The sequence below is a fragment of the Mastigoproctus giganteus genome, chromosome 1 (assembly GCF_048544385.1).
Source record: "Mastigoproctus giganteus isolate SK-2022 chromosome 1, ASM4854438v1, whole genome shotgun sequence".
NCBI classification, from domain to species: Eukaryota; Metazoa; Arthropoda; class Arachnida; order Uropygi; family Thelyphonidae; genus Mastigoproctus; species Mastigoproctus giganteus.
In genome coordinates, this window is record NC_143575.1 from 58,761,964 (window position 1) to 58,774,550 (window position 12,587).

The following is a 12,587-nucleotide window of genomic DNA, read 5'->3' on the forward strand; positions in this document are numbered from 1 at the left end:
TATTTTTCAGTAATATATAAAAGTTATCACAAATGATTCTAAGCTATTGTTGTGCTTATAAACTTATTTTTATTAGAAATAACTGGTAAATAAGTAAAAGTATGGTTGTTTTCTTTAAATACTTTCATTAAAACTGAAAAAAGAAGTTCCGTTTCACCTTTTCTGGAGAATTAATCCAAGAATCCAGAAAAAAACGTTGCGAATTGTTAGTTCTATTGTAGGAGTTATTTATTGTCATACATTGCACACAAAGAAATTCACTTGATAACAATTCTCATTTTTTTTTTTTTTTTTACTCTTCCACTCTTAACACCTTACATATTAATTGGTTCCCGTTCCTCTCCTTGCAGTACATAATTGTATTTGGCCTCCTTACGCCGGTTGCAACTTTCGTTCATGGAGTGCTGTGGTAAATTTTGCGGGTATGGGAATTTTGAAAGCCGTTTTGTCTATTTATTTGGAATAGATTAAACTCCGCTACAAAAGCAACATGTTTTGTGAAGTGGTCTTGTCGTGGATTGATAAAACTAATAGAATGTAATTAATTATACAGTACGAAGCAGTAGTTTATACTGAGCTTTTGTTCAGTCGAAAAGTATAAACAAGAGTGCAATGGGTAGTAGAAAGAGACAGAAAACTGATTGTAGTGTATCAGAGAAAGTACTGCTGATAGAAGAAGAACAGTGCGATAAACTTTCACATATCACTTTTGATAATCCAGTTTGTTATGTTTATAATCCTCTAGAATATGCTAGCGAGACTCATGAGGATTATGTCACAAAGTATTGCCAGAGTACTAAAGATCTATTATTTCTTGGAATGAATCCCGGACCTTTTGGTATGGCCCAGAATGGGGTAAGAATTTTACATTTCAGAATTACCCCCCCCCTCCCCGTTGTAAGATATATATGAACTTTTCAAAGCAGTGAATAGTGTGCCAGAGGTGACTGCACTTTCAAATATAAAAAAAAAAAAATCCTAGCCAGGTGGCGGGTCGTCCCGAGGGTGCACTGCACCCGGGCGCCAACGTTCGAGGTGAGCCTGAAAACCTGAAACTTATACATATGAAGAAAATTTTAAAGGGGGATTCCAAATTGCGATTTGCATCTAGGCATCGCATACCCTAGGAACGCCCCTGATCCTAGCATACGTTTTAAATGCAATTCAAAAGTGTATTTTTGAACACTGACACAGTAAAAGAAAAGGGTGCTTTATTTTTTTTTATTAATGTAACATTTTTTTTATTTAAAATTTTTTATTTATATTTGCATTTTGAAATTATTTTTTAGTTATTTTATTATATTCTGATAAAATAACTAAAAAATAAATATCACACACAACTTGCATCCAGCCTCATGCTTTTCCAATTTAGTTTGCATATGCCATACTTTTACATAACCACCCATGAGAGAGAATTTTTTAAAAATGATTTTATTTCAACCATATTTTGAAGAAAATTTACTAAGAATATAATCAATTTTAATAATTATATTTTTTAAGAATTTTTGTATGATTTATCCAGAAGTTTCAAGATTTTCCTGTTTTTTTGAATTTTTATTACCTCTAATTTTAATTTAGGGGACAAGGGGATGTGCAAGTGGAATACATCACAATGACAGATTGAAGTTTGTTCCAGCATTTAACCACCCTCTGGAAAGTTGCCTTTAGCCAGCGGGTGGTTAATTGCTGGAACAAACTACCATCTGTAGTTGTGGAAGTTGATAGGTTGAATAAATTTAAGGAGGAACTGGACAGTCATTTGGAGGGAATGGTGTGTTTTTTTTTTTTTTTTTTTTTTTTTTGGCTGATGCTGCATAAGCTCATACACTTGCTTTCTTGCATCACATGCCACTACTACTACATGAACCTACCAACAGTTCACCAAGTCTCTCCATCCCAATTCCACTCTCACCTCCACGGGGTGGCCCCTGGGACCTGAGCAACCTAGAGGAAGGTTGTGTTTCAACCTTCGCAGGAATCTAGGTCAGCTGCAGACGAGAGAAGGAAGGATATGTAGGGCTTACATATCTGGTTACCTGTAGGTAGGCTGGTAATCCGAGTTTTGGTGGAGGAGGAACCTAAACAGGTAAACGGCAGCTTCAGTTAGAGGAAGCTACTACCAACAGGGAAAGCAGTGGGAAACTACCCTGTAAAGTAAATATGTCCCAAGAAATCCAATGATAAGCAAGCAAGAGAAGACTGACTGAACTGGAAAAAACAAAGGTGGAGACAGCTCATCAGAGGAAGTAACCAGCGAGTAATTACCGACCATTTAGTTTAACTTCTGTTCCGGGTAAAATAATGGAGTCGCTGGTTAAAGATGCATTGCAGGATCATCTAGACAAGACTGCAGCAATAATTCAGACACAGCATGCGTTTGTTAAGGGAAAGTCTTGTCTGACAAATTTGATAGGATATTATGATGTGGTTACAAAGGAACTGGATGCAAAAAATAATTTTGATATCATATATTTGGATTTCAGGAAAGCTTTTGACACTGTTGCGCATGGAAGACTATTGTACAAATTGGAGCAGAATGGTATTAAGGGTAAGTTGCTACAATGGATAAAAGGATGGTTAAGTGCGAGAAGACAGAGGGTGGTAATCAATGGGTGTTGCTCTTCTTGGACTAATGTTATTAGTGGAGTCCCACAGGGTTCGGTGTTGGGTCCACTGTTGTTTTGTATATTTATCAATGATATTGATGAAGGTATATCAGGCTTAATGTCGAAGTTTGCAGATGATACAAAGGTTGGCAGGGTTGTTAATGACAGTAATGGCAGTGTGCTACTGCAACAGGATCTAGATAATTTGGGCAGATGGGCTAAGAAGTGGCAACTTAAGTTTAACCTTGACAAATGCAAAGTACTGCATATGGGTAGAAGTAACCCCAGAGAAACGTACCAACTGTGTGGTACTACACTTAAGGTGGTAGAAAATGAAAAAGACCTGGGAGTAATTGTTCAGTCAGATATGAAGTTTTCTGAGCAGTGCAGACAGGCTGCCAGGGCAGGTCATGGGGTTTTGTCAATGATATACAGGAATTTTGCTAGCAGGGAAAAGAATGTGATTGTCCCTCTGTATAAGGAAATGGTCAGGCCACGCCTTGAGTACTGCGTACAGGTCTGGAGGCCTCATTTTAGGAAGGATGTAGATTTACTTGAGCGTGTACAGAGAAGGGCAACAAGATTGGTGAGGGGAATGAAGGGATCCTCTTATCAAGAGAGGCTTAAGTTCTGCAAATTGCAGTGGCTGAAGACTAGGCACCTGCGCGGTGATCTGATTGAGGTATATAAGGCCTTGAATGGGTTGAGCACGCTGAATTCTGATGGGATCCTTCCACTTGTTCAGATTACGAAACTAAGGGGGCATAAATTCAAATTAAGAAAAGAAATTTGCCTTTAGCCAGCGGGTGGTTAATTGCTGGAACAAACTTACATCTGCCGTTGTGGAAGTTGATAGGTTGAATAAATTTAAGGAGGAACTGGACAGGCATTTGGAGGGAATGGTGTGTTTTTTTTTTTTTTTGGCTGATGCTGCATAAGCTCATACATTTGCTTTCTTGCATCACATGCCACTACTACTACAAGACTGAATTACTGGATGATGATGATGAATTTTATATGGAAGAGAAAAAGATGACAGTTTAATGGTTAGTTAGTGAAAGCTTGGCAAGTTAAATCTAATAGCAGACCTTTTGTGGGGTGGGGGGGGAGGTATCCCAAACCTGGGCCAATACGTTCTTGATTGGGACCTACTTTCTGTTAACCAAGTTATAATTAATACTTTTGCTACACAGCTGTTTCCTATTATTATTTCATCCTCCAGTAGAAAAATAATAACAGTGCCCAGTTATAATTACATTTTTTTTCACTATTTTATCTTGTGAGGTACTTGTGAGGTTAAGTTTCTATGACTTATTAAACTTTCATGTAAGTTAGTGCAAAAGTGTCATTTTAACGTTAGCCATCTCCCAAAAGTAGTTAAATTAATTAATTAAATTGGTATCGTTTTGGTTATATCTCATATTGTGAATGCCTTCACCATGGCAACTCATTGTGAAGGCATTCACAATATGAGATATAACCAAAACGATACCAATTTAATTAATTAATTTAACTACTTTGGTAGATGGCTACGTTAAAATGATGCTTTTGCACTACCCTACATGTTAGTCATTCTACCTCGTAGCATGAGGCCTTTGCCCTTAAATATTTTATATTATTAAACTTTCATATTGATTATCTGATTCCAGTTTTTTTATACAAATTTCAACAAAGCATTTTCTATTAGACTTTTTTATTTCAACCAAGCATTTTCTACATTGTGTAAGAAATATAAAATATAATTCGTTATCTTTGTTATATTACTAGCCATTCATTATTTGCCAGATAAAGAAATCACTCTTCAGGATAAAATCTCAAAAGAGCTTTTGAATATTGCTAGTCATTTTTTCTGTTGCATACATTGTGCTGCTATACAATCTTCTCAGCTTCCTACACAGTTTATTTTTGGGTTACCATTTTTTTTTTGGCCTTCAAAAGACGTGACAGACACGATAAATATTATGGCCAGTGCTTGTTAATAGATGACTGTTTTTATAGGGATGGATTACACATAAATAGAGGGGCAGAAATATTTGCTGGTGTTATTGAGGCAGTGTTAGGTGGATTGAAAAACTGCTAGTTTGTAGGAATATTCAGACTAATAGTTTTAACAGCATTATAAGCATGGGAAATCAATTCTTGAATTGCTTCTATCTTGACAAGAGTAGCCTGAGAAGCAGAGGAGGGAGCACCTGACATAGCTGAGTGGTCAAGGGTAAGAGTGTAGTAGCACATGCTCTTTGAGTGGGCCATGGTTCAAGCCCATGACTGCTAAATAAGATTAACGATCGTATTCATGATTTGTTGTAAACTCCTCTGACCTGATGGTTATGCTGGAGTATAAAGAAGAACATTACATGGCCTTCTGAAGTATCCACATGAGACTAGCAATTACATGGGCTGTGTTAAGAGTTACTAAAAACACAAATAGGCATATAGTTATATGTTTATGCGCCAATGCTAGGAGTATAGTAAATAAATTTCACAAGTTAGAAGTATTGGTTAGATCATCAAATGCATTATAGGTATAACAGAAATGTGGAGTCACTCTGATATTGGGGATGAAGAATTTGAATATGGAGAGTACAATGTGTACAGCAAGGACAAACATGAAAGATCTAAAACACTGGGAAAACAAATGTGAGAGTTGTAGTCATTTATAGGCTAAATGATTGTGATGAGTATAATGGACTGACTTACTTGACTGATTTACTGACCCACTCTATGGACAAATAGAGTGGGTCAGTAAATCAGAATGTCTTATAATGGGGGATTTTAAATATCTGTTGGAACTTGTGGGCTGGTAGCTCACTCATATCAAAATAGTTCTTGATTTGCGGGATGACTGCTTTCTACACATTACAGAGGCAACAAAATAAAGTAGTATTCTTGATCTGGTTATTGTGATTAAAGGTTCTTCATGTATTAAAAAACTTCAAGTAAAGGAACATTTAGATGCCTATGTTCAGAGCATGTTGATGTGGGATTTGTTCAAAGAAATAACTGCTGTCAAGGGTAAAGAGATAGGATTTTGTTTTAGCAGAGGTTATTATGATGGGATCAGATACTTTTTAAATTCTTGCCAGTGAGACTAACTGATGATGTTGAAAAATGTAAATGCCAAGTGGAAGTATTCAGGGAAGTAATCCAAGAGGCCATTTAGCATTTTATACCAACTAAGAAATGTTCAAGGTTTAAATTGAAATTAATGTCAGATGAACTTAGTGGCAGAGAAGAAAAATGCATGGGATGATTATAAATTGCAAAGGGGATAAAGAGCTATACAATAAGTACAAACTAGTGTGTGATCAAGTTACTCAGAGTTAGGCAGGCTAAGACAGATTATGAGAAATCCTTGGCTAAGAATGCAGAGTTAAACAGCAAAAACTTGTTTGTATATGTTAACAATAGAAGGAAAAGGTGAATCAGATTGGTGCAATGGATATGAATGATATAACTGTTGATGATCCTGTACAGATTACTGATAAATTGAATAAATATTTTGCATCTACATTCACACATGAAGAAGGTTTTATGTTGTTGTTATTTGGTTTCTAGGAGCATTAGCAACTAAGGCCATATTACTCTGGGGATATGCGGTGGTCATTCCCTGACCTTTCCACATCCTCCGTATTTGGTGGTCACGGGCTCAAACCCCGGTCTAATCAAGAACCATGTGCTACACACTGCTACTCCTGCCCACCTGGCTACGGAGGTGCCAGAAGGTTTTATAGACTGGGTTAGGAGAAGGCTCTCTAATACCTGGTGAGAGTTAAAAGTGATTTTATAATAACAGAAAGTAAGATGAAAGAGAAATTGCTGCAGCTAAAAGCGAACAAAGTGCCTGGGGCTAATGGAATCTATCCAATAACATTAAAAGAAGCTGCAAAAGAGGTAGTGAAACATTTACCCATCTTAATGAGAGCAGATGCTGCTCTCATTATGATGGGTAAAGTACCTGCAGATTGGAGATGTGAAAATGTATACTCTGTTCCCATTGTTGGTTCAAAGTGTGAAGTGAGTAACTACAGATCTATAAGTTTAACCTCTGTGCCAATGAAAATAATGGAGTCAATAGTTAAAAGAAATAGTGCAAGAACATCTTGATAGAAGTGGAATCATATGGCAATCATAGCATGGATCTATTATAGGGAAATCATGCCTCACCAATCTGATTTGCTACTCTGAAGTTACGAAGGTACTGGGTGCACCCAGTACCTTTGCACCCAGTACCTCTGATTTGCTACTCTGAGGTTACAAAGGTGCTGGGTGCAAAGAATAATTCTGACATCATATATTTAGATTTGAGTGAAGCTTCTGATACTGCACAATTATATATATATATATATAAGTGAAGCTTTTGATACTGATAGTATCAGTATCAAAAGCTTCACTTATGTAGTATAGTACCACACAGTTGGTATGTTTCTCTTGGGTTATTGCTACCCATATGCAGTACTTTGCATTTGTCAATGTTAAACTTCAGTTGCCACTTCTCAGCCCATTTGCCCAACTTGTATAGATCCAGTTGGAGTAGCATACTGTCTTTATTGTCGTTAACAACCCTGCCAACCTTTGTATCATCTGCAAACTTGGACATTAATCCTGATATACCTTCATCAATATCATTGATGAATACACAAAACAACAATGGGCCCAGCACTGAGCCCTGGGGGAACTCCACTAATAACATTTGTCCATGAAGAGCAGTGTCCATTGATTACCACTCTCTGTCATCTTCCACTCAGCCATCCCTTTATCCATTATAGCAACTTACCCTTTATGCCATATCTCTCCAATTTGTAAAGCAATCTTCCATGTGCAACAGTATCAAAAGCTTTCCTGAAATCCAAGTATATGATATCAAAATTATTTTTGGCATTCAGTTCCTTTGTGACCACATCATAGTATCCAATCAAATTGGTCAGACAAGACCTCCCTTTAACAAACCCATGCTGTGTCTTAACTATTACTGCAGTCTTGTGTAGATGATCCTACAATGCTTTAACAAGTGACTCCATTATTTTCCCGGGAACACAAGTTAAACTAACAGGTCTATAGTCACTTGTGTCACCTTTTGAACCCCCTTTGTGAATTGGTGATACATTTGCACACCTACAGTCCATGGGGACCTCTTCTGAGTTCAAGGAAGCTCTCATAATTATGGCTAAGGGCTTGCTTACTTCCTTTGCTGCCTCCTTTAATATAACTGGATAGATCCTGTCCACCCCAGGTTCCTTCCTTATGTTTAACTTCAACAATTTCTCCTCCACTTTGCTCTCAGTTATTACAAAATTACTTAGCTCCCTGTTAGAGTTTGATAAACTTCTGGCATTCCCCTCATTGAATAACTCCTCATGTGTGAATGTAGATGCAAAATACTCATTCAGTTTATCAGCTACCTGAGCATGATCATCAATAGTCAACCCATCTATGTTAAGTCGTTCGATCTGATTCATCTCTTTCCTTCTAGAGTTTATATAAGTAAAGAACTCTTTGCTGTTTTTCTTTGCATCCTTTGCCAAAGATTTCTCATAACCTGCCTTTGCTTGCCTAACCTCCTTTGTGACGTGGTTACAGACAAGCTTAATCTGTCATAGGCTTCTGTGTCACCTGATAATTTATATGCATCCCATACATTTTGCTTCTCTGCCACGAGCCTCATTAATTCATCTGATGTAAATTTAGGCCTGATCCATGAACAGTATTTCTTAGTTGGAATGAAAAGCCTAGTAGCCTCCAAGATTAAGTCCCCGAACACTTCCCATTTAGAATTATACATTGGTAACATCATCATACGATCCCACTGTACAGAATTTAAAAATTATCTGAGACCCCTATAGTCATCTTTACGAAAGCAAAAGCCCTTCCCTTTAGCCTTGATGGTAGTTGTATCTCTAAGTAATTGCCATAACAGTACATTGTGATCACTGTCACTCATTTATTCCTTTATCTGCAAATTCTTAATGCATGAATAATCACTGCTGATAATCGGATCAAGAGTATTACTCCCTCTGGTTGCCTCTCGAACATGCTGCTGTAGAAAACAGCCATCCAATAAATCCAAAAAAGTCTTGCTAGTGTGCGAGTAACCAACCCACAAGTTCCAGTCAATATCTGGAAAATTAAAATCCCCTATTACCAGACATTCTGATTTACTGACCCACTCTATTTCTCTACACAATTGCTCATTGTACTCATCAGATTCATTAGGCCTATAACATACACCCACTCTCATTTTTCCTTTCCCAGTGCTTATGTCACACCAAACTCAACATTGCATTGTCCATGAACATCAGTTGGATGCACTTCCTTAGATTTTGTGTTTCTTAACTAACAACATAACTCCTCCTCCCTTCCTGTCCTGTCTATCCTTTCTGTACACATTGTACTCCCCAAATTCCAATTCTGCACTGCTTATATCTGTGTGACACCAAGTCTGATATCCCAACAATACCTGCCTTTGATGTCTTGACTAGCACTTCAAGCTCATCAAATTTATCAACTATACTCATAGCATTAGTGTTCATGCAAGTATACATGCACCTGTTTCTATTCTTAGTTACCCTAACACAGCTCATGTATTTATTTGTTCCACTTGACTCCTGGAAATCTCCATTGCCTTGCTTTCCATGCTGCTGCTGCTGCTGCTGCTCATTCCAATAGAAGCAGTGCAAGAATCACTTTTGCCTCTGCCTGCGGCCACTGTTAACCTTTTAGTCTGTGTATCCTCCCCAAGCTAGCAGTTTTCCGACCCACCTAACACTGTCTTGATAGCATCAGCAAATATTCTTGCACCCTTTCTATTTAACTCCTGTCAACAAGCACAGCCAGGCTGAAAAAAATTGTACCCATTGAGCCTTGCACAATCTCTCCAGGGCCAAATTGATCGACAAGGCTCTCATCATATACTCCATCCTGTCGTGTCTGGACAGAATTGCAGACACTTTCACATTCAACCCTAACTCGCGACTTTTTTCATCATTGACCTGTACCTGTTGAGTAAATGTGCAGATCTCTTAGTCTTAATATAATTAGTTCCAACGTTTACAACAATATCACCTTTTATGCCCTTAAAAGATGACATCTGCCTTACAACATCATCAACTTTCTCCTCTGGCAGACATACCCTGGACCTGTTCCACCTATCCTTCTTGCATAGTATATTCTCTGTCTCCCTGACAATACAGTCACTCACAGTAATTAGTTCCTTTGGGACCAGCGCATTCTGCCTTGGGGATTGTCTCTGTGTTGCCTGATGCACAGGAGTCAGCTCTGCTGTTGAGCTGGGTAGAGCTGACTCCTTAAATCATATAGATGGACGACCATCTATATGAATTAATGTTTGTTTGTTATTTGGTTTTTAGGAGCATTAGCAACGAAGGCCATACTGCTCCGATGATTTAAGGTGCTATATGGCATCTATTAATTGGGTGGATTGCAGAGGGAGGACAAATACATTTGAATTATGGAATACTTAAAAGGCAAAAATCACAGTAACCATGACTGCATATATACCATTAAGAAAATATTACATGAGAAGGATGCAGAAATGGCTAAGCTAATAGAGCAGAAAAAGATAGCATGGATAGTTACAGAGCAATAAAAAGTACTGAAGCCTACAACAGCTACAAGTTGATCTGTAATAGTACCACAAATAAGGTCAGGGTGGCCAAGGCTGCGTACGAGAAGGCAATGGATAAGAGAGCAAATAATGGGAACAAGGAATTTTTCATGTATGCAAATATATGAAGAAGAAAGCAAATCGGATCGGTTTCTTATATACTGGGTGTGGGAAGTCTTAGATAACCATGCTGATGGATTGAATAGGTACTTTGCATCGGTCTTTACTGACAAAAGATCTTTCATGCTGAGAAGAGGCTGAGTCATATGAAATTAGTGATTTCGAAATTGCAGATGACTATTTATTAGGAAAAGCATAAAGGCAAGTAAACAAATATGGGGTTTATGGCATATACCCAGTAATTTTGAAGTGGCCAGAGAGTGTATTGAACCAATCATCAGGTTAATTATGAAGGCATCTTTGGACTTGGGGACAGATTCCTTTGGACTAGAGAAGCGCAAACACATCACCAGTGCATAAAGGTGGCTCTAAAAGTGAAGTCAGTAACTACAGCATGGTTAGACTGACTTCAGTGGTAGGGGAAAACCTTAGAGGCAGTGATTACGACTGCAATCCAGGAACATTTAGATAGAAATGGCATTCTGAAGGACATCATCATCATCAGCCATTTTCAATCCACTGCAGGATGAAGGCCTCTCCAGCAATTTTCCAGTTCCTTCTGTTTTGAGCACTGGCCATCCATTTACTACTCAAAAACTCATGAATTTCATCTATCCATCTCCGCCTTTGTCTTCCAGGTTTTCTTCTAGCTCCTCTTGGGTACCATTCTGTTATTTTCTTAGTCCATCTGTCATCATGTCTTCGAGCTATGTGTCCTGCCCAAGACCATTTTAGTTCTTTAGTTTTGATAAGAATGTCCTTTTACTTGAGTTTGCTGCCTAATCCATGTGTTTCTCTTCTTATCTAACAGTCTGATTCCCAATATAATTCGTTCCATTCTTCGCTGTGTAGTTCTTAGCTTCTCTTCCATTCTTTTGGTGAGTGCCCAAGTTTCACTTCCATAAGTCATGGTGGGGAGTATACATTGATTCATTATTTTACGTTTCAGACAAACTGGGATATTGCTCTTCAGTATGTGACTATATTTCCTGAATGCTATCCATCCAAAATTTATTCTTCTCTTGACTTCCAGCCATTTATCATTATTACAGCTAATAACTTGTCCCAGATAAGTATATGACTCCACCTTTTCAATTACTGCTCCTTCAATCATTATTTCCCTTTCCGTGGCATACTTGTTCATCATTACTTTTGTTTTAGCCATATTCATCTTTAGTCCAAAATCCTTACTAACTGTGCATAACTGATTAAGATTTTCCTCTAATTCTTTGGGATCGTGGCTTATGACCACAATGTCATCTGCAAATCGTAAATGGTTTAGGTACTCTCCATTCACATTGACTCTTTTCTGCGACCAGTCTAATCTTCTGAAAGCTTCCTCAAGGGCAGCAGTAAACAGCTTCGGAGATATTGTGTCTCCTTGTCGAACTCCTTTCTCGATTTTAAATTTGCTACTGTCTTTGTCTAGTCTAATAAAGGATGTAGCACTCTCATATATTTTCTTCAAAATCATAATATATGGAGTATCTATGCCTTGTCTTTCCAGTGCCCGAAACATTGCTTTATGCTGTATGGAGTCAAATGCCTTTTCATAATCCACAAATGCCAGGCATAACGGTGTTTTATATTCATTTGCTTTCTCCATTAGCTGTGATATTACGTGAAGGTGATCCATAGTTGAGAATCCTGTCCTAAAGCCAGCTTGCTCTTTCGGTTGATTCTCATCAAGTATTCTTTCTAATCTGTTAGTAATGACCCTTGTGAACAACTTGTAGATATGGGATAACAAGCTAATTGGTCTGTAATTTCCAATTTCTGATTTATCTCCTTTCTTATGCAGCAAAACTATGATTGCATTATTCCACTGCTTAGGCATCACACCTTTTCTAATGCACTTTGTGAAGAGCCTTGCCATTTTTTGTGTTATGTCTCTTCCTCCCAATTTTAACAACTCTACAGTAACTTCATCTTCCCCCGGGGCTTTCCGATTCTTCATTTTCTTCAATGCATGTTCTACCTCATCAGGAAGAATATCGGGTATGTCGTATGTGTTGCTACTTTGCAATCCATCTTCCCCACTGCTGGTATCATTCCCTCGCTCCTTGTAGAATTCTCTATAGTAGTCTTCTGCTATTTGAATTATGCCTTCTCTGCTGTTTATAAGTACACCATCGCTATTCTTCAGTTTCAGTATCATTTGTCTTTCTGTATTACTGCTCATGGCTGCTGATTTAAATCCTTTGTTTTCCCTTAATGCTTGTTCTACTTTTCTTGTG

The 12,587-nt window shown here is 37.8% G+C and overlaps 1 protein-coding gene across 1 annotated transcript in view; it reads left to right on the forward strand.

Moving 5' to 3' along the window:
* The first annotated feature begins 393 nt into the window (after positions 1 to 393).
* Positions 394 to 12,587, forward strand: part of Smug (Single-strand-selective monofunctional uracil-DNA glycosylase) — a 37,995-nt gene continuing 25,801 nt past the window's right edge. The window contains exon 1 of the mRNA XM_090380180.1: positions 394 to 855. Coding sequence (XP_090236306.1) covers positions 613 to 855 — 243 coding nt within the window. The 5' untranslated portion in view covers positions 394 to 612. The remainder of the gene's footprint in view (positions 856 to 12,587) is intronic.